This window comes from Chenopodium quinoa, unplaced genomic scaffold (genome assembly GCF_001683475.1).
Source record: "Chenopodium quinoa cultivar QQ74 unplaced genomic scaffold, ASM168347v1, whole genome shotgun sequence".
Lineage (NCBI taxonomy): Eukaryota > Viridiplantae > Streptophyta > Magnoliopsida > Caryophyllales > Amaranthaceae > Chenopodium > Chenopodium quinoa.
Window position 1 is genome coordinate 1,667,198 of NW_018742815.1, and position 23,819 is coordinate 1,691,016.

The 23,819-nt window shown below is 33.2% G+C and overlaps 1 protein-coding gene and 1 long non-coding RNA gene across 4 annotated transcripts; both read left to right on the plus strand.

Moving 5' to 3' along the window:
• Positions 1-980: 980 nt before the first annotated feature.
• LOC110725670 lies at positions 981-6,736 on the plus strand. 3 transcript variants are annotated; one of them, XR_002512206.1, is made up of 4 exons: positions 981-1,916; positions 2,028-2,319; positions 2,916-2,983; positions 5,791-6,736. It is a non-coding gene; the product is annotated as an uncharacterized LOC110725670 (long non-coding RNA). The 3 variants fall into 3 exon arrangements; XR_002512205.1 differs by having other exon boundaries at positions 983-1,916; positions 2,035-2,319; positions 4,861-6,736; XR_002512204.1 differs by having other exon boundaries at positions 985-1,916; positions 2,035-2,319.
• A 10,571-nt stretch (positions 6,737-17,307) lies between these two features.
• LOC110725671 lies at positions 17,308-21,777 on the plus strand. Its single transcript, XM_021905142.1, has 2 exons — positions 17,308-18,441; positions 21,244-21,777. Exons 1-2 carry the CDS (start codon positions 17,704-17,706, stop codon positions 21,373-21,375), a joined length of 870 nt encoding a protein of 289 aa, XP_021760834.1. The 5' UTR covers positions 17,308-17,703; the 3' UTR covers positions 21,376-21,777.
• Positions 21,778-23,819: the final 2,042 nt, after the last annotated feature.

Below are 23,819 nucleotides of genomic sequence, written 5' to 3' on the forward strand. Positions count from 1 at the left end.
GATTTTCAGATTTAAGAGTCGAAGTCCATCAATCTGAAAATATGAAAAACATATAAATGAGCAGATTCAACACCCCAACAATACCAATTACCACTACCCTACAATTCTGTAACTGGGTAATACATGAACATCAATATCGCAAAACACCCAGATAATTCAAATACGCTTACATTGTATATTCTATTTACATACCTTTTTTGATTAAGCGAACCAGTTCTAGCTTCAGTGACATCTTCGAGCTTCAATCAACAATCGGGCAGCTGAAATTTACTATGACGATATCACAAAATTATTAAACATTTGGCAGAGTATTGGTGGGACAGCTTGGTATCCTTCCTTTTTCAATGGAAATGTTACTCAATGGCTGATCAGAAATCTCGGCGCAGATGGTCTAATATACTAGAAATGTCCTACTTGTTTTGCAACAACTCTATGGTGGATTTGGAGGTGGAGAAATAGTCTAGTATTTGGCAGAGGAGAGGACATACCCTTGGATATAGGACACTTCATAAGGGATAGAGTTGAGGAGATGTGGAAAGCTCATAATTCTGAGCTTCAATTGCTCAATCCGGGAATACATGGCAGGAAGCAGAAGCACGAAATTTTCATCAGATGGACTGCACCTCCGTATCTCTGGATAGCCCTCAACACAGATGGTGCTGCCAAGCGCTCACCAGGCATGACAGGTGGTGGTGGTATTCTAAGGGATGCTGCTGGGATTTTTATCATGGCGTTCACTGCACATTTTGGAAGGTGTAATGCATATAAAACTGAGTTGCTAGCTCTAGAATTAAGTTTACAGAATGGCTATTGACAAGGGCATCATGAAGCTAGCAAAACAAATGTACAACCAAGCATGTATCAAAGCCATCAGAATGCTGCTTATCAGCAAGGAGGCGAATTGAATGCGTCCACATTTTGAATAATTGTCGTAAAATAGTCAAGTTTTTTTTGTAATTTCTTTTAATCATTGCTTTAGGGAAGGTAATAATGCAACTGATAGATTGGCTAACCTAGGAGTCGTCCTTGAGGAGAGGGTGGTTTATTTCGACGATCACCCCATCGAAATAAACAACCTAATCCGGAAGGACATAGTTGGGGTGACATAAATTAAGCAAAAAATCGTATACTTGTATATAGTACTCTGTTTGGGGTGTTAAAAAATTAGAAGAAAAGAGGGTGGGGTATGGTATGGTACGGTTAATATAGAATAGGGGTTTAGTTATTTGGCTAATGACTAAAAGAGCTATATGAATGAAGAATTGAAGGATATTAATAAACGTGTCCACCTACTCTATACTTTTTTTTTTTTTTTTTTTTTTTGTGAAAACCTACTCTATACTCTTTTCTCACTTCTATTCTAGGGTTTTAGTTTACTATTACTATTATTATAGTAAGTATGGTAGTACTAGTTACTTAAAATAGAATTAAATTGATTTGTAACAAGCTAATTGGAGGTAGCACTAGTTATTAGTTATAATATATAATGGGCAGATTGATTTGTACGTAATCATGAAATTTAGGATTTAATTGAATCGATTCGTTACTGATTAAAAGAATTGTTTATATCTGTAACTCTTATATAAGTCCGGAGTTCATCTACTGTAGCACCAAAAATACTCCAAATTTACTGTTCGTTAGGAACAGGAAAATACCACCCCTGCCCTTTGTCTCCCTTGCTGAAGCACCAAAATTCCAGGGGTAGGATTGTCTTTTTAGTTTCCTTCGTTACTTGGTGTCCATGTGTTTGCTCTCTCTTCATTCACTTTCTCTCTCCTCAATTGAAGAGTTCTTCTTCAACTGCTCTAGACTTTCTTCAATCGAATCAGAGCAAAGCAAGCAATAAATCAATCATGCCTTCCACTAATTTGCTCCTCCAAGTACCAACTTGTATGGCTTCAATTCTTTTGTACGGAGTAAGTTTTTCTCAATCTAAAATATCAAATTAATTGAATTATCGGATTTTCATTTGTTCATCCGAATCTCTTTTCCATTGTCAATCTAAAATATCTAATTAATTGAATTAGGTTGCAGCTTTGTTAATGAGATCTTTTGAGGCTCGAAACTCACAATTTGTATGTGACCAACTGTTCTGCGAAAGATGTCAGTTTTCCTTCTAAACAGGCGATGCCGGAAATTGGGAGCCATTCAACCCGATGATTTGATTAACCAGTGACCGTTACTTGTTGGATTCGGAAGTTTTCGCCGGAGATGAGTTGGAATCCGCGCTAATGTTTCCGGCGATGGAAAGGATGCTTGGGTTTTCGATGGTGTTGAAACCCTTCTCTTTAATTTACCTTATTATGAGCATGGATATGGGTGAGATTTTCTGTATTTTTTGCAATCTAATTGATTGTTTTGATTGGGGATTTAAGGGATTGTTTGATGTGGGGTTGATTGAATTGTTTGGGTAACTGCTAGATTTTTTAATTTCAATTCTATTTGGTTATAATTGAAACTGATGATTAATTTGGGGTGGGTTCTCTTTTAATTTTGTTACCCTTTTGATTTTGGAAAATTGATTCGAGTTTATGCTCAAACTATTCATTTGGGAGGCTTTTATTGATTTTTCACTATTTTCAGAGCTATTTGGGATACTTTGTTACCCTAGTTAACACCATTTATTGATGACATCTCTCTGAAATTTGAATTATTAGTGATTTTCTGTGAAATTTAGTGTTTTGACTATCATTGATTGCCAATTTGCCATAGTTTGGATAACCTCTATATTTTATACAAGTTAAGAGAGGTCAACAGTATTAGTTTTGTGTAGTTTGTTATGCTTTGCTTTTTATTACCATGTTTTCGATTTCTACTGGGCTCTCATAGCTCGGGGTTTGTTTATTTTGCATAGTTAGCTGCCCTTGCTGTAATTATCTGTTTTCTGACATTGTTAATATTCATTGTTTAAACAGATTAGGGATGAGCTGAATGCTTAATCTGTTGCTGTAAAATATTCTTACAGTGATGATCGGCATGTCAGGTAAATTGCTTATGTTTTGTTTTACTTTAGATTTTTAAGGTATTAGTCTAAGGATTAATGAAAGCAGCATCTCTGCAGTTAGAGGTTAAGGATTCTTAAGGCTTTGATATTAGTGTTATTACCTTAAATTAGGACCATGCTGTGGAGGCATGGACAAAAGTGCTGACATGCTGTGGACAACTAGACTTGACTTATTCTTTGTATTTAGGGAGAGGGGGTATGATACTTATAGCGTTGACATGTTTGGATTGTTTATTTGTTTCATATCTAATGTTTGATCTTAACCTTTTGATATTGATACTGATATTTATATTTATTTTTGATTGGGTTTATTGTTTGATTGATTGTGAAGAATCCTATAAGGGAAAGTAAAGAAGTGTAGTAAGTATAGATGCATTCAATTTGATGCCTGATTGTTTACTATATATATAAGTAAAAATTATGCTCCTAGCTAGCGCCGTGAGAGGGCCCTGATGAAACTGTAAATACCCAGAATTAATTTATTTTTGATTGATTTTGTGTAATATTTTCATCATGAATTTGGATTAAAACTTGGGTGTGTTTAATATTGTTAAATTTTTATGGACTACGATGATGATTGACTATAAAGTGGAGATGATAGATGGATGATGGCATGCAAGAATTTTATGTTGAATTTCATGGATCCATTAACAATATATATATAATCTAAACTCCTCTGAATTTTAGAAGCAACCACAACACATAAAATTAAATATGCAAATTTGATAAGCTATTTGACAAAGAATAGTATTAATATTTTGTTACGTTAAATTAATGATTACGCTGCCAAATTATGAAGAGTTTTGTATAGTTTAATCAATTCATTCTAGCATGAATTTGTATGCAAGTTACCATCAAAGGCTTTTGTTTGCAGTCTTTGCACCACATCCAGTCAATAGCAAAATCAAAATGAATTAATTCCTGGGAACTATGTCATGAAGATGTGTGCTGTGAGCTTATATAGTATACTTTGACAAGAGCATATTCTTCATAAATTGAGAAATCAAATTATGGGTTTCAACTGTGTGAAGATATTTAACAAGAAGGGGAAGGAACTCCAAGTTTGGCTTTATCTAATGGCATCTGATTTTGTGCTTTGAGTTATTAATTTATGTTGCCCATTTTGATTGATATATTTTTTGCTGATAAGGAATCTTTTGGTCCTTAATTACCAGGTGCCTTGCTTAAGAAGTCACTTGAAGAGTAACTTATAGAATAAAGCTCATAAACCAACTCATTGAAAGGGAATAATCACATGTATCAAAGTTCAGAATGCATAATTGGAATCAAACAGCATAATAACATATTAAAATAGTCACTGAGTCTTGTTAAAACAATCGTACACACACATAATACATAGCAGCAATCTAAAGCAAGATAGATATGATCCACAATCACTAACCAACCACTTAGATTTTCTTAAAATAGTATCAGTAGATGAGCTCCAAGGCCGGTCATCCAGGCTATCAACATCATGATCAATGAGAGGGTGTTGATTAGGGGAAGGGGGTATTTTGTGACCCAATGCATCATAAAAAGGTTTTTCAGTAGCTTGAAGGGCTAAAGGATCATCTTGCTCATCTAGCAGATGATTATGCAGGACCTACCAAGCAAATTACAGAATTAATTCATGGTTATGCTTTACAAAATATTATTTTTGGAAACCATGTTGCCCCAAATGTAAAAAAACATGACGGTGAAGTTGTTTCAACTTTTTAGGTGTCGCTTTCTATGCTCCTATGTTTTCTGTGTACCCCTTCTTATCTATATGCTCTTATAAGTTTGCTTTTCCATGTTTGAGTAATAAAACTTTCCTGTCAATAAATATATAATACTATCTTTTTTGCTACATGAAGGCATTGGATGGCAACCACTTAGATTTTCTTAAAATAGTATCAGTAGATGAGCTCCAAGGCCGGTCATCCAGGCTATCAACATCATGATCAATGAGAGGGTGTTGATTAGGGGAAGGGGGTATTTTGTGACCCAATGCATCATAAAAAGGTTTTTCAGTAGCTTGAAGGGCTAAAGGATCATCTTGCTCATCTAGCAGATGATTATGCAGGACCTACCAAGCAAATTACAGAATTAATTCATGGTTATGCTTTACAAAATATTATTTTTGGAAACCATGTTGCCCCAAATGTAAAAAAACATGACGGTGAAGTTGTTTCAACTTTTTAGGTGTCGCTTTCTATGCTCCTATGTTTTCTGTGTACCCCTTCTTATCTATATGCTCTTATAAGTTTGCTTTTCCATGTTTGAGTAATAAAACTTTCCTGTCAATAAATATATAATACTATCTTTTTTGCTACATGAAGGCATTGGATGGCAACCACTTAGATTTTCTTAAAATAGTATCAGTAGATGAGCTCCAAGGCCGGTCATCCAGGCTATCAACATCATGATCAATGAGAGGGTGTTGATTAGGGGAAGGGGGTATTTTGTGACCCAATGCATCATAAAAAGGTTTTTCAGTAGCTTGAAGGGCTAAAGGATCATCTTGCTCATCTAGCAGATGATTATGCAGGACCTACCAAGCAAATTACAGAATTAATTCATGGTTATGCTTTACAAAATATTATTTTTGGAAACCATGTTGCCCCAAATGTAAAAAAACATGACGGTGAAGTTGTTTCAACTTTTTAGGTGTCGCTTTCTATGCTCCTATGTTTTCTGTGTACCCCTTCTTATCTATATGCTCTTATAAGTTTGCTTTTCCATGTTTGAGTAATAAAACTTTCCTGTCAATAAATATATAATACTATCTTTTTTGCTACATGAAGGCATTGGATGGTGTAGTGAAAGATGAATTTTTTCATGAAGAGTGGAGAACTCAGAGCTCAATGAGTGGGCGCTATTTTCTTGACAACCAGGAGCTCTTTCTCCCGTTGCTCCCAGTTGGGAAATATTATGATAAGTCAATTACGGTCAGAAATCCCAGCCAGCAACCTGTTGTAGTGCAGCTTATACTAAACTCAATAGAAACTGTTGATAATTGCAAACCTGTTATGGTCATCAACAGACACCTTCTGCAAGTAGCTCTACCTGTAATGATTCCACCAGGATGAGTATGTGTGGGTTTTCAGTAGCAGACGGTATAGTTACAGAGGCCTTTCTACATCCAAATGGCACAGCATGATTGGGTCCTATCTATTTTCATCCTTCAGATATATGTGAATGGAAGAGCTCGGCGTTCATAAAGAGTAATCTTTCTGGTCTGGAGATATTATCTCTGCATGGATCGGGTGGATTCTTTTCCTTAGTCTTGCTCAAGGGTTCAGAACATGTGCAAAGATTGGATTTTACTATGAACTATCCTCTAAATATATCCAACTATGAGGATGCTATATCTGCCTGTCGTAAGCCATTATTAAAGAAGGTCTTTGCTTTTAATGCAGGTGATTACCCTGTCAATGTCAAGAGAATAGATGTCTCAGGAAGAGAATGTGGATTGGATGGTTTTGTTGTACATAATTGCCAGGTTTTTTCTCTGAAACCTGGAGAATCTTCGGAGCTTGGGCTATCATACCAACCGGATCTTTCTGGGTCTGTGGTACAAAGGGAGCTCGAATTGATTCTAGATGCTGGAATACTTGTAATACCAATGCAAGCAAGTATACCTCCAAATTCACTTAATGTATGTGTAGATTCCTTCTTTTGGTCTCCTGTAAAATGTTGCTTGGCAATCGGTTTTGTCATAATCTTACTCTCTCTCTCTTCGTTTCAAAATGCCCTATGAAACTATGGATTCCTCCGATTGAAGGAGAGAAGAGATCCATTCCTGTTGTAAGACTTACAGATAAGTCATCATCAACTGTGTCTATCAGTAAGGAGAATCGAAAGGGTACAAAACCAGCTAAAATAGGTCATGTGAAACAAGTAATCATTACAGAACATACAGATCGATTTGACAATTTGTGACTTGCCGAGCTGAGTATACCCCTTTAAATAATACTTTAGTTTAGCTCGGCAATAACCTGGCATCAATCAAAGCTAAAAACGAAAGTTTAACTTATATGAGTTTGCTTAGGTTCCTTGAGTAATCATCAAAACTTAGGGTCAACAATAGCCATGTTAAGGGGGAGATAAAGGGAAAGAGAGAGACTGAGAGATGTTTTAGGGTAATAAAGAAAGAAAAAGATGAGAAACACTACTTCAAAATACCATTCTTAGTGTTTAATTAAAGAAGAGACTTAAAAGACATGGAACAGAGAAATGAAGAGGAATTAAGAATGTGTATTGAAGAAATAAAAATTGCAATGGGCTTCTGGAAAAGAGAGATGAAAAACTCTATAAATCAAGGACCATCTTTAGTATGTAATCAAGAATTAGGTTCTAAATATTCTAAATAAGTGTGAATATTTAAAGGAAGATGGAAAAGATTCTAATTATTGTAAAATCATTAAGTGTGAAAATGTAAAGGAAGATGGAAAAGGGTGAGGAGGAGAACTATGAAGGGGGGGGGGGGGTATGGATTATCTATGTAAATTTTGTTGTATCATTAAATAAGGAAGGAGAGAAGGAACAAAGGAGGGAAAGTGATAATGGTTATCTACAATATCCTTTGCCTCTATACCTTTTTACAAATATTTGCAATTTATTTCATTTTCCTTTTCCGAAAAGTTAGGTTATAAAGTATCCAAGAAATGTACGTACAAGATGTCTTACTCTTATTCTTAATTAAAACTTAAATTATCATAGGCAGAAATGTTTCCTTTTTTAAAGAGATTTTTTCTTTAACCTTTTTTTTTTAATAAATCATTATTCTTTAACAAAATCTCAAAAAATAATAAACAATTCTTTTACCCTTATTACCAATTATTAAATCATTATAACTATTAAAATGCTAGTAGCCTTTTATAACTCTTTCAAAACAATTTAACAACAATAATAGCAACAAGTTTATTATTTCCATAATTAATATAGTTAATATAATTATAAGAAAAAACAACTTAATCCTTTCAACCACTTTAGTAATACATAACACAATACACATTAATCAACACACATATATATTACATTAATTAATTTCTTAGCAGAACAATCTATTCCATTAAATTTCATCATTGATCAACGCTAACAACTTTACCTATTTTCGTTACCAATAAAACATTAGAAATAATCTACGCATATAGCATTGACTAATTACACAGTAATCATAACAATTGACCCAAATTACATCTTCCTAACTGGCAGTCAATTGTAAATTTTGTTGAGGTTTATCCGGCTCATCAATACAGTTAGCAACATTCTCAGCAATACTCACATCATGTGTTTTCTGTGTGTCATCCAATGTAATAGTAAACAAAGCTATCTTGCTATCCACTTTGGCCTCGTCTGCATCATTATTTACTATAGCTAAAGTGATCATTAGCCAAATTAAATTTAAGGCTGGCCACATATAATAATACACTAACCAATCAGAGCAAAAGAAAATCGACAAACAAAACGCAACCAATTACATTAACACATAAATTACGACTAATCATACACTAATCACGGAGACGAAATCACATTGGGCGGGCCGACAACTATTACTTACAAAGTACTTGTATTAGATAAAAACTTCCCTCAAAAAAAGTATTTCGTATTAAGATATGATGAGTATCCTCGTCAAAGAATAAGATAAAAATAAAAAAGCCGACCAAATACCATACTCCTTCCTATAAATATAGATGCCCTATCTACCCCTGCTAAATTCGATCTTTGAAAAACAAGAAAATTCAGAAAATTTAATTCCTTTAATATGATCGGTAATTCGAAATTTCAACACTCCATATTATTATCAGCTTTTCGTCAAAGATTGTCAAATCATACGAGGAGACGGTGGGGTCGTGATACAGCTTGTTGTTAGCTAGATGTAAATGGATAGAAAATAATCATGTTTCTGTTGTGTTAATAGTTTTTTTTGTTAGTGGAAGAGTTAGTTAAGTGAAGAGTTAGTTAGAATAATTGGGTAAATTGTGAGTGGAAAATGATGTGGATTCCACTAATATAATCATTGTAATAAACATAACAAAATAATCATTCAATACACAAATTAATTCTTTTTCCAAAATACTCATTCAATACACAAATTAATTCTTTTTCTCTATTTCCTCTGTTTCTCTTTCTTCTTTCTCAAACAAATTTAAAAATTCACCATACAAGGAGCTCCCTTCTTTATCATTTCAGTACTGTTTCATCAAGTTCACATAGTTTCTGGCCTTTTCGCTATTGATTCGAAGGAAAAACTTGATTTCTAGACGATGTTAATCATATTATATTATATTCTGTCATCACGGGTCAGCGTCAATTGTTGAATTTGCAAATCTCCATGTATTTACATGTTGTAGTCGATGATCAAGGCCGAGAGTTCTAATGATTCATATTGGGTTGATGTATCATGATATTCAATAATTTCAAGATTTTGTCTACCAACGTTTCTTTTTTTTGTTTTTTTTTTTCTTTTTTATTATTAATTTTTTATTTGTGTTTATTAAACTTGTTAGGGTTGGTGAGTGCACATTGGAAGTGAGGATGTGTTTCATTGAAAAGTATAGATTGAATTGATAATTTGGCAATATAATTAATATAAATGAACACAACATTTTATGTAACAATGAGCTCTTTTATTCTACTATTTGAAAATAGGAGAGTACATATTCTTTTAAGGGTTTATATTACAATATTACATTGAAAATAGTGGATTTATAAAAAAAAAAAAAAAAAAAAAATTGTACAAAGAGGTGTAGTATATAGCACTGGCGGATGCATTTGGCTTCCAAGGGGAGCACTTACATATTTTTAAATGAAATTTATGGATAAAGTATAATATGTAATTTATATTCTAATAGTTTTTGCTCTCCCATTTTCATTACATGATCTTGTAAACGACAAAACTAAGCAATAAAAATAAATTCTAAATATTTTGTGGTATCAATTTTTTTTAATGAATTTAAATTATTCTTATTGAATTAAAATTAACATATTTTTCATAATTCCTACAAAAACCAACATTTTATTTCTCTGTTTTATAAATATTATTGTGTAAACTTTTGACAATATTCATATAATCTTTTACAACCATAAATTGTGATTTATACGTAAATCAAAATATAGTCATTTGGGGCTTTTTTTTTTAAAGATTCGTATCAATATATTATTATTACAAAAGGAACGGAGCGAGGATGTATGTAGATAACATAAGAACTAGCAAGTAAAAACATTAACATTATGAAAAACATTAACAATATCAATCAACATCTAAGGGCCCGTTCTAATAAATTGAAATCAGGTGAACTGAGCTAAGCTGAGCTGAACTAAAATGAATATTTTATAAGAGAAGGAAATTAGGAGCTGAGCTGAACTGAATTAAACTGAGCTGAGCTGAACTGAAAATAAACGTATGAGAACAGACCCTAATTTTGCACCCCCATTTTGAAATTTCTAGATCCGCCACTGGTATATAGGAAGACTTATGTTTGGTATGGCTTCTTGTGTTGTGTTGTTTTTCAATGTTTGAATGCCCATGACCTATATTTATAGGTGTGGATGGAGCATGGAAGAATTGGCAAGAATATTCTAGAAATTCCTCCATCATTCTTGTATCCATAACGTTTTAGAAAATTCATGAACCATGTATTATATTCTAGCTAATAGCTTCCAATGTCAATAATGCTCTAGAACATTCAAGTAGGATATTATTTTAGAGATTCCGAAATCCTCTCGAATATGCACAATACTCCACCAAAATAATGTGCTTATCAAATTTGGGTCATACCAACAATTTCCACTTTGGACCAAATTTTATATGTGCGCTCGTCGAATGTTACCCGATCGACATTAAGTGAATAACTGAATATGTCACATGCTAAACCCGATTGAAACTTATTAGGTTCATAATAAGAAAGCGACTTACTTGGACCCTTATTATGAGGGGTTGTTGCCGAGTCGGGATTGAGTATGATGAAACCATAATTGAATATTCTTGTAATACATAGAGAATTCTATGTTTAATGACCTTCAATATTTCTTGAGCACCTTTGGAGACTTTGATTAAACTTATTAAAATAATTGGTAAAGTGGTGGAATATTTGAAACAGAATAAATGAATAAAAATAAATAAAGAATAAGAAAAAGTTATAAGTGTAAAAATTTTATAGTGGACCTAATAAAAACAAATGGCTACTATTACTTTCAATCATAAATACTCCCTACTCCATATTTCATTTCAAACAATAAAATTTGGGCCAAATTGGATTTGGGCCTTTACTTTCCCTTCACAACTTGAATGACTTCATTTACTTTTATTTTCCCAATTTTCTCTCTCCTCCGTTGAAGCATACGCTGAATCCTCCATTGAAGCGGTTAGGGAGCTTTCACCCAACCATTGCAGCGTTCTCTGGATTCTCCATTAAACACCTCGTGAGATTTCTCGCCTCCATTGAAGTGTACTCTGGTCTCTGGATTCTCCATTGAAGTGGCTTGTGAAGTTGTGAGTTTTCTCTCCTCCATTGAAGCGGCTGGTGAGTTTTCTCTCCTCCATTGAAGCGGCTGGTGAGCTTTCTCTCCTCCATTGAAGCGGCTTGTAAGATTTCTCTTTCCTTTTCTAATTTTATCAATTTTATTTCTGATTTACTGAATTTATTATTGAATCAATTGATTTGTTATGTTTCTGCACACTTTGATTTTGATTTGAAGGGTTTTGGTTGTTGTGCCTAATTTCATGATTCAATTGATTATTGTTGCATTTTAACCACTCTGAAATCGGAATGCATATACACTATTTAAGAACAATAGGTCTTGTGAAATTTTTTTGTATACACTGGATGAATAGTGCACCCAACTAACCCAAGGTTAGTTTTTGCTTTTCATTCGATGATTAAGTGCACCGTACATCCGGGTGTGTATAACAATCTCTCCGTGTTAGCAGCTCATGAAATAAAGAGAACATTGAGTTAGAAGAATATGGTATGTGAAAGCCATATTGAATAAACATCATTCCCAGGTCTCTAATTGAATAGGTATATTTTGTATGCCTTTGACAAAGTCATTCTTTATTGAGGTATTCAAACACCTTTATATTAGTCTTCAGATACCAGATATTATACCAATAACCCTCCGGAATACATACTCGTGGCTGCCCTGCTTTGCATTGTAGTTTTCTTGCCTTATCTCTACCACACCACAAGTTATGCTTACTTCTAGCATTATTGTTACTTTGCTCTTTGATTGAGATATGTTTATGTATTCATTTGTTACTTTCTTATTATCACAAGGATGTTTGATCTGAGAATACAAGAGTCACATAAGCGCCCAAGCGATGATGATGGATAAATGGGGTTAGTTATGATAGTTGTAGGATTTTTGTAGTAATAGGAGAGGCTGTCAACCCAATAACCCATTACGTGTTCTTGGGAATTCTTTGTGAAATGTAGAAATTTTAGACTTCTTTAAGCATGAAGTTATTTGGGCCAAATTTTCAAACCTTTTATAGTAAATGCAATATGATTCAATAAGAAAATTCAATCTGTAGGCCTGTAGCCCATTAGTCGTTGCAACTTTGACCCACCATTTCACTCCTACTTCTCTCCTCCACCGCCTCTTGCCATTGATACCTGAAGCTTCAACCTTCATTCAACGTTACCAATTCATTACAAGTTCTTAAGCTACTCAATCGTTGAATTCCTCTTTCCTCAATTGCTAGGGTTTGTCTTCTTTCATTTTTCTCTCTCAATCTTCATTTGAATTTGATTAATTAATTTGCAAATTTTACAAGTTATTCATATCGATTTTGATTTTTGCTCAAATGTTTGATGTCTTCATTTGATGATTAAACAAGTTCTTTTTATTTTTATTGCCTAATTGATGGTTATTATTTTTTATTCACCAAACATACAGTTGTTGTATTTATATATGGAGTACCAAAAATTGATACTTTAAATTCTCAGTGTGCAGGTGTAATTGGCCTATTGTGTGTGTTAATTTGAAAAATGGGAAAGGCTAAGGGTGGTGCAATATTCATCAGGCTTGTCTCGTCGGCTGGTACTGGATTCTTCTATGTGACAAAGAAGAACCCTAAGAAGGTTCCAGAGAAGCTTGAGTTCCGTAAATTCGATCCTCGTGTTAATCGCCATGTTTTGTTTACTGAAGCCAAGATGAAATAGGCAAGATAATGATACTGCATTTTTTTTGTTTAATGCCATGCTTTTATTTTGTATTGGCTGATGGTGATAACCAAAATTAATTCAAAGTTAGGAGTTTTAATTGTGATTTCCAGTTATAATTTTTAATACAAAGTACTATAACTTAGTTTGCAGTGCATTTTTGTTTGGAATTCTGATTTCCTTCATCGTTTTTGTTTAGATACAATTTTGAGTGAGGCCTTAGCATTGCATCCTTTCATATTTGTCGTCCCTCAATCGAGTTATCTGATAGAAGTGATGGAATGTCATTTGATTTATTGTAGTTTTTCTGATTGTTGCTCACTGTTGTAGATACTGAAGTTACTGGTTAGACTTGGAGAGGTTTTTGCTGGAGTTGTAATTACAAATGATAAATGTCATCTCTACTTGTTAGCTTTTGGACATTACCCTCACCCTCACCTTTAGGCTTTGTCAATCGCGGTCTAATGCAAGCATTTTGCCCCTGAGCTCAAGAATTAGCTTGATAAATACAGTAGCTCTTCTCACTAGCTTAATTTAGGCCTAGTTTTTCTTTTATTTTAGTTTATGATGTTGAGTTTTGGGTAATAGGGGGTACTATCATTGATTTTATTATGAAGCGGAAAAGGAGAAATGTTAGGGCATACTAAAATTCCTAACTATAGAGTTAGGAGAGTGATCAACTACAGAATTATGAGATACATAAATCTACATCTTGGGGTAAGGTCTTTGGTGTGGGGTGGGTGGTTTAAAATTCTACTTTCCAAAATTAAGCTTTGTTCTTTCTGGCTAGATTTTCTAAGGAATCGGCTGCTTGATTAGTTTAGGCTCCTTCGTGCACAAGCTTAATATGCATGTGTTTTATTACTTTGAAAGTGAAATAAGGCTGAGAAGAAATTTGTAATTGTATTTGTTTTGGTGTGGGAGCTTGATGAAGTTATAAGGAGTGGTTAACCTTTTCTGTAAAATTTGCTGCCTTTGAAGTTTAAAGGAGTGGGTGTGGCATCCTTTGTATAGGGATTTGAGTGTAAAAATATGTTTGTAAAAAGGAAAAAAAAAAAAAAAAAAACAGGTTTATCAAGTTAAGCCTCCGAGTTCACTGTTCATCATCGTTGTACAGAGATAAATTAAATAAAGGGTTCTATGGTGACTTATGGGCATGGTTGCTTCTCTTTCTTCTTACTAGTTCAATTTTGCTAACGTTTTGCTGTTTATGATCACTTAATATGATATAGTTAGGTTGATCTGTATCCAGGGTTCAGCCTTGGGTTGGGTTTTTTTTTCTTGTCAATGTGTCATATAACTGAAACAATGTTTATTTAGTGTATTTAGTTTTTCTCATTTACTCCGTACTTCGGTACTTGTACATTGCGGGTAGTGCAGATTGCAATATTTGCTTGCCCACTCTAGGGATGTTGTCTTAATACAGAAAGTGGGTTGGGAATCTTGGGATGATGGATGGGAACAGTGAACATACCACTAAAGAAGCAGTATGGGACTATGCTTAGAAAGGTCATGCTAACTTGTTTGACCCATAAATTTACCTCCTAACTTGACCGCTCTCTCTCTCTCCTCCCGGCTTTAAGGCATCAGCCTTCAGCCCTAATGAGGTAATTGTTCTTTGTGCACTAGCTAAACAAGGCTGACAGAATGCAGATAGTTGGAAGGTCCAATCTCGAATGGGAGGATTGGAAAATGTAAGTTTGTTGGTGTTTTTGTGTGTGAGTTTGATTGTCAATAATTTGCTACAAGTGAAGTTTTAGTGGATGTGGCATTCTCTTTAATAGTGAGGAAGTGTAAGAAGTTTGATAAAAAAATTTCGCAGGTTCTTGGCTTTCATAACAAAATTTTCAACTCTTTGTCATACAGAGTAACTAACATGCTTCATTAATCTACTAACTTGCACACCCTTTTCAGTTTTTCTTCTACTACTTAGTTCTTCGGCCTTCCCCCAATTGGATTATATTGAATTGATATAATTTAAGATTGTGGTGATCACAAAGTAGTACTTCCTTCGTTAGGTTAATATTGCAACAAGGAGGAAATTACGCATCTCAAAACACATTTTATATACAAAATATCTATAATTGTGTAAGAGTAAAAATTATAAAAAGTTGATATTGTGAAAGTATTAAATGAGACGAATCAACAAGATCTCACTTGACTATATTTTGCTTAATGTATACTCAAATTATATGGTCAAACAAGAGTGATAAATAGTGCAAAAAGTCCATTGTTGCAATATTAATAGAACGGAGGAAGTATAAAGAAACTCTTATATTTTTGGTGAAGTATAGAATAGATCCAGTGTACAATAATTTATTGTGCGCCCAACAATCTAGTACTTCCTCTGTTTTTTTAGTTGACACCGTTTGACTTTTACACTATTTACACAACACGCTTTGACTTGCTTTTGTGGTTTATAGATACGATAAAACATATTCATATGGATCTTATTTGAATCGTTTCGATGTTTATTTTATTAATATCTACTTTTTACAATTTTATAATGTTGATAATTAGATATGTTAATCGTTAAAAACATGCGTTGACAAGAATGATAATAAAAAGGTATCAACTAAAAAATTAGAAGAAGTATGTCATATGAAATGTGATTATATCATACAAAATGTAATTATATAATTTGAAAAAGGATTATATCATCTAGAAATTGATTATTTAAATGTATTATTTTAATAGTAAATTTATCATTTTAAAAAAAAAGTATCAAACAATAATTATTAATTTCATTCAAAATATAATTGTATTATAAGAAATGGTTTAAAATATGTTTTTTCATTCAAAATTTGACTCGCAATAAGATAATTTATTTCCTAAAAATGATTATATTATCCAAAATATAACTATATTATTTGAAAGTGTCAAATATTGGATTTAGAATAATTTATTGTAAACTGGGTTTATATAAGAAAATGTAATCTTGTATGTACCCGGTCTTTGGATGATATAATCACTTTTTTTAGATGATATAATTATTTTTATAGAAATAAAAATTTAGTCATATGATATAATTATCTTTTGGATCATATATTTATCTTTCGAATGATATAAATACGATACCTTTTTAATGATAACTTCACTTTTTAAATGATAAATTTACTTAATTAGTTTCGGTAGTTTTGGGATATAATCACTTTTCAAATGATATGATCACATTCCGTTTACATAATTACATATCAAATTATGTTTTAGATGGTTATTGTGCACCGCGTCTATTCTATAATTTCTATATATTTAATTTAACTAGTTTGGTGCCCCGTGCGATGCCCGGATTGTTCGTTGAATTATAATCTAACATTTCTTTTGAATAAAATTATAATTCAATTTGTACGTCTGAAATATTGGTATTTTATCGAAAATAAAACTCTAAACTAACAATTTTATCCTAAAATTCTATTCAAATAGAATTTTAAACTAACTTTTTTTTATCTTAGGAAGTCTGTTTAAATCTATCCAACGTGGCGTGACTTTTGGCGAAAAAATGAAACGCCAAGTGTCGCTGCCTCGTGACTAAAAGTTTAGCTTTATATATTAGTTATATGATTATTGATAAGCAAAAAATTATTTTTAAAAAAAATTAGACAATTGATAATATATAATTAATTGCTCCGTTTTCAAATACTTGCCCACTTTTTAAATCCGACTGTTTTTTAATATTTGCTCAATTTCCTTATTTGAAAAGATTTAACAATATTTAATTCATTTTTTTTAACTAGTGAACCCATAAACCATACTCGTATTTTATTAACTGATTTAATTCATTTTTCTTAACAACTAATGGACTCAATATAAATCGAAAACCTATTATATACCTTCGAGCATACCGTACACCCCGGTATATATAACTAATTCTAAGATAAATCATACTACTTTTGTTAATTTCATATTATCTCTCCTCTAATTCTCTCAACTACTTTTGTTTTTTTTATAATTTTTATTTTTTATTTTTTTCACTCATCACACTACCTTCATATTTTATTACTTTCTTTAATTTCTCTTGAAACTCCGTGTATAAATAAATGCGGGGGAATATCGTGACGCATCTCGTCTAATACCGGCTATATTTTTCGTTAGGTATAAAATACAAATAAAGAAAACAGTTACGGAGGTGGTATATATACCGGATAAAAAAATAATGATGGATAAGGAGACAGAAAATCAAGATACTCTCCAATGTACACGTACCTTACCTCTCAAATTCATCATCATCATTTCATTTCTATTTTGATAAACCCTCTTTTAGTCTTCTGATTTTTTGATTCAAAATTAATTTCCCACATCATAGTACTTCTCCTGCTAAATTCCACTCAAAAAATCCAAAAACAAATCAATTAAAATAATCGCAAAGAATTTTGAAGTGAGAAAGAATCTGGTACCTTCTTTCCATTCATGGGTTACCCACTTCTAGAATCTAACCCCTATTTTTCTACTCTACTTTTTTTGATTTGATTGATATTATCTTCTTCGTCTTCCCCAAATTCTTCTACTTTTTGCCTAAAATTTAGGGGTTTTGTTGAATTTTTCTGGGAAATGGATGATTGGGATTGGGAGGTGTTGCTTCACGATTCTCCTGAAGTAGAAAAAACTGAGATTAAAGATGAACAACAACCCAGAATTTATGCTTCTTCCTGTTCATCTGATGAAGTGGGTGTTATTCGTTCTGATTACTTTTCGCTTGATTCACATCAGAAGTTTGCTGGGGTTGAAGAAGAAGATGAAGAATCGGTGGATAACCCTAGTTGGATTGATCCGAGCGGTAGCAGTATAGCCGTAAGAGGAGAGAGAATCAGTAGCAGTAGTAGTCGTAATTCTGATTCCAGTGATCCTTCTGATTCTCGAAATTTGCTGCTTTTGATTGACACTCACTCTGATTGTGCTTTTGATTCTGCTGTAAATGGGGATAACATGGAAATTTCTGGGGAATTTCATGATTCTGATGTTGTTGATCAGGTTGAAGGAGGAGAATCTGAAGAAGTAGTTGAGCAGTTAAATTCGAATTCGAGCGGAAGCTCGGTGACTGCTGAAGAAGGAGGAGAAGGAAGAGGAATAAGCGAGACGATTTCAGAGTCGAATGAGGAGAAGAAGGTAGTGTGGTGGAAGGTGCCTTTGGAAGTTTTGAGGTATTGTGTGTTGAGGGTTAGTCCTGTTTGGTCCTTGTCAATGGCTGCTGCTGCGATCATGGGTTTCGTGATTTTACGACGCCGGTATCTGTATAAGATGAAGCGCAAGACACAGGGGTTGCAGCTTAAGGTCATTGTTGATGATAAGGTCTATGTTCTACTCCCTTTGCATAATTTTCAATTGCTCTTATTATTTGCAATTATAATTATGATTTACTAATGTTTTATGTTGTTTGTTTCTTGCTTTCTTATTATAATAATGATTCCAGACTATTGTTTGTTATAGACTTATAGTAATAGGATCATTTTTAAGGTAGGGAACTAAAAGTAATGTGTTCTGTGCTGGTAAAACATGTGTTAGTAGCTGTTTGTTTGATGGCAATACATATATTTAATTTTTGATAAACTCTTGACCGATCCCGGTAGTTTTATTCCAAAACACTGGTGATGAGCTAGATTTGCTCAATATATTAACCAATCTCGGATTCTCGGTGATAGATTCATCTGCATTTGATTAAATTTTGTGCTTTAGTATCAGAAATGTCTTTTTATGAAACTAAGTTGAAAGGACGGCATATTAGTCTATTCAAAGTATTTGTGATTTTGTATTAGTGTTTAGTGCTATAGTTTCTGCTCATAAGTGAGGAAATTCTGCGTAAAGTTTGGTCTTTGGTCACTCAATTATAAACGTGTTTTTTGGCATTAGTCAACCACTAGCACATGAAAGAATGATAAGCCGCCTAATCAAATAGGGAAATTGTTTTTGTTTCTATTCATTTACTTTTGGAACATCTCTCAATAGCTTAGTGTTAGTTATATAAGTATTATAACACATTTATTCTTTTTAAATGAATAAAAAGTTCGAAAGATAAAGTGAAAAAAAATATACTTTGTATATGATTTTCTCTCTTTTATACTTTGTATATCCCTGTTTGATGGCTAATAGTAGCCATATGTGCTACTCTTTTTCATTTGTTGAATCGGTCTTTTAAGTAGTCCATTAACTTGCAGTTTTATTATGTATATGTGAAAAGTGATATGGAAACTACTGTTGACAGTTTCATTATGAAGAGAAATGACTTTAAGGGGCTTTGGGAAGAAGTAGTCAAATGGCTGAAAATTTTCAGAATCAGTTGCTGGAACCACTTTAAAAAAACGACTCTTCCTTTTCTTCTTGGTCTTATTAGTGAAATTCTTCCTTCTCACTGAAATACAAATCATTCTTGTAATGGAAGCTGGTATGTGTTAACCCTCTGAGGATGATGTGAACAATTATGCTAGAGATACATTTCCTTATATCTGTTCTTCCAAATCTGCATATTGGGAGGAAATCATATGGGCTCACAAACCCCTGTTGCATTCCTCAATCACAGTAGGTTAATAATTTACCATTTTTCGGAAAGAAGTAGTCTCTCTTTTTTCTTTTTCTTTTCTTTTTTCTTTTTTCTTTTTTCTTTTTCATAGGACCAGGCCAAAAGTTCAAGCCTTTGAGAATATGACTTGTGTAAACAGTTTAGTAGATGCTTACTCACCTTTCAGGAAAGTTTACGTATAGATTGCACTACTATAAATCTATTTGCACTTGTGTGAATTTGAAGATCTGAGACACATGTTATTAAATGGTAGCTCTTGTGGAGTTTTCAAGCTTTTTTCTTCTGTTACCTTAGTGGCTTGGTGCTTCACACATTTCTATTTTGTTATACTCTGTAGTAAACTTGGCTGTTGATCAACCTGAAGAATTGTTTTAGGCCAAGATTTCTTGCTGATGTTCTCTACCATATGATGTATTGCTTGAGTAATCTTAAAAATTCCATCTTAGCTGTTTTCATGGGCATTATCAGTCTTCATAGATTAGACCACAGATTCTTTAACATGCTTTGGTAGTATGTTGATCTCTCTTAACCTTGGTTATTAGTTTTGCTTTGTTGACATATTTACATCTTCCACTTCGCTTTGTGGCCCTGAAATCTTTTAAAGTTGTGAATGATGTAGATTTCAGTCTGTTAGCTTTGTGATATTGAGGTGTTAACACTGTCACTTCTTACCCTTTCTTTTGGTGTCTTGTACGTTTTTGGGGATTTGTTCTAAGGGAAGGAGAAAGTTGACACATTTAGTGAGAAATAATGCTATTCCTTGTAGCAAGGGTAAGGTAAAGTCAGTTGTAAATACATATTCCCTGAAAAACCCTATCAGATGCTTACACACTACACTTTTTCCTGTCAGTTAAGGTCTTTAGGTTGACCTCCTCAATGTAATAGTGAGGTAGTATAGCCTTCTTGGCTGTATGTTTAACTGAATAAGAGCATTTGTAGACTCCAAGTTCAGATTTAGCAAAGCTGAACATTACTTCCTCTGTATTAAAATGTACAATGTTATTTGACAGACATAACTTTGAACTGTTTCTCTATCATATGCTCTCAATGTCCTTAAAGTCAAAGTAATCAGATTTAGAAGTTGATTGGCCCTTTTATAATCTTCTGGGATGCCCATAGTAATATTTGAGAAATATTTATTTTTGTTCTGGGAAATACATTTTTTGAAAATCTTTTCTTCCGTTTAAGATAAAAGTCAAGAGTGATATCCTTATATCACTGCAGGCCTGAAGCTGTGAGTCTGGTAGAAGCTGGATGTCAATTTATTATAACTGTGTGATCAACTACACTCATGACTGAATAGATTTATTTTATCTTGTATATGTGCAACACTTGAGCTCGTCCTGGTCACCTAATTTTATTCATTGATTGGAAAATTTTCAACTAGTTATGTATTGTATTGAGCTGTGAAGCTCACTTTGGAGAAAAGCAGAGGAAGGATATAACATCATCTGCAATTTTTAGTTTTAACTGCTTATGAGTTAATATTTATTACCTCATTAATTTCTTCGTTAGTTAGCATATCTTATAGAGAGCATCTCTCTAACTCTGCTGTTTGTGCTTTTGATGTCTTGCAGAAGGTATCTCAGTTCATGAGTCGTGCTGCACGACTTAATGAAGCATTTTCAGTGGTGAAGCGTGTACCAATTATACGGCCTTCATTGCCAGCACCTGGATTGGCTCCATGGCCAGTGGTGAGCATGAGATAGGCCCCACACAATTCTGATGAAAGGACAGCCGTTGTTTTGCTTTGAGGTCTGAAAGATTGCATGTTTACTAGTATATTGCCTTGATGTGTACTTAATATTTTAGTCGTGTGTTTTCCTCGTTTTTTTTTTTCTTTTTTTTTGGACAAAAAGATTTGTGTCAAACTTCTCTAGCAGTGGGTTGTAGATTTTAGATTCAACTTTGCTAAGGGTGTCGAACTGGCATATGGATATTCGTCATTGTACCAAAAAATGTTTTTCATGTTCTGTAAATCTACTGGAGTTACTGGAAGATATAATTCTTCAGCTCTGATGGTTCTATCCATTATATCAATTTAGGAGGTTTATCTTGTGTATAGATTGGTGTTTCTTTTAGTTTGTAGTAAATGTTGTGTTACTCTGTAATCTTTGTTACATGCACTCTTTATTTCACCTCAAGTACCCATGTCAGACCATCGATACTCAGACATGGGTATGACACTTGGAAATCATGGGTTTTTTTCACAAGATAGCCGAGTCGGACACTTGGGCACATATTCGTGTCGGACATGGGTACATGAGTCCATATAACATAGTCTGTAATTGTTAAACGAGTCTTCTGGTTTTTTATCTAAGTAATAAAATGAACATATTGTTTGTAGTGCTGTATACAAAATCCGAAATTCATAGGCAGTGAAGGTTGTTTTAATGAAAAACCATCATTCCCAGTGTCTTGGATTGGTTTCAAAGCTTGCCACACATCCCAGTCCTAAAAGCTCTGATATTGCAGAAATTAGCGTTGAAACTCTAGGTCAGATATTATGTATCCCATACGTATAAATTATCTTGTGCCCATAACTTTGATTATTTATATCTTTATATCAGTTGAAATTTTTATAAGTTGGCAGTATTATAAAATATGCAACTTGATCAATCCAACATTATATACTACTCCAGTACTTAATTACATGTGTATATGATTTTTTAAATAAAAAAATCAAATCAACATTGTATATGAATGGTAGAAAAGTAAAAGCACTGCGCTTAATTTAGAAATAGAGGGAAAACTAGAACCTAATCATCTAGAACCGGTCCTTGATTCCAAATTAACCTAAAGGACGAACTGGATTGAACACTAAAATATTTAGGAATAGAGAGAGTATATTTAGAGTGTTTTGTATAAAGAAATGTTTGGCTAATTGGCCTTATTTGCTTCAAATGAACATTAATTGGGTAGATTAGGAAAATATCTCTTGAGTACACCTAACTTTAAATATACCCAGGTACAAGATGAGTACATAAAATAAACGTTAAAAATGAACTTGCAAGGTGTCTAATCCCTTTGTGTACACAAAATAATCGCTAGAAAGGAACTTACAACCAAATAATAAAAGACATAGTACCCTGTATAAGGGTATTATTCGTTTCGATCATTTGCTTCAAATGAACATTAAATGCGCAAATACGCAAAATATCTCTTAGATACACCATACACCTAACGTACAAGATGTAGATTCTCATATCTGAATCCTTTTGCGTGGTGTGAATAAAATCAATAGATAGGAATTTCCAACCAAATTATTAACTATACAACACAAGAGGCTAAAGAACAAATGGATGGTCGGTAGGATAGTTGATCCAAATTTAGGAATATTTTCCGTGAAATTTTCATTTTAAATGCTTCATCTCTTGTTTGTGACATGGACTGATTATACTTTGATGGAATTGTACAAGTGCATAACCATTTTAATACTGTATTTTACAATGTATTTAGATAATTATTTCAAACAAATAGTTTATCTTTTATAAAAAATAAAAATAAATAAAAATAAAATAAAAAAAATCATGAATAACGACACTAGCAAATTTTGAAATTTATAGGTTCAATTAGAAGTTGTTGCTGACCTGGCATGGCGAGTAAAAAAGTCGGTGAGTGATAGGAAATATTTTATAAAAATAAATAAATAATCGACATGGATTGCCACATCATCAGATGAGGAAGTATGCAGTACTGAAGTACGTGGAAAACGGTGGTTCAACCAGTACAAGCACGACAATTGTAATGGCCATGTAGGTATGTCGTATCATGTGTGCACGGTGCGTGTGATGCACCATGCATTAAGCATTGCACTACATGTCGACAGCCGACATGGTTTTACACCCAAGTATATACTAAAAATTATGATCAAGACAAACAATTAGGGATAGAAAGAGTATAATACAATAATATATGGCCGCGGGTTTATGGTGTGTTGGAGCACCGTAATTGTGTTTCTGGTATAACCTTTATTCATCTTCAGTATTTACTCATACAATCAAAGTAATGTTAATCTCCAGTTAAAAATCTGCACATAAAACACATGGTACAAGAGCAAGTAGAAATGATAAATTATACTCTAATGTAGGATATTAAAATTCATCCAAACTTATAATCCCCAAACTCTCATTCCCCATTTTTAAGTAGGGAA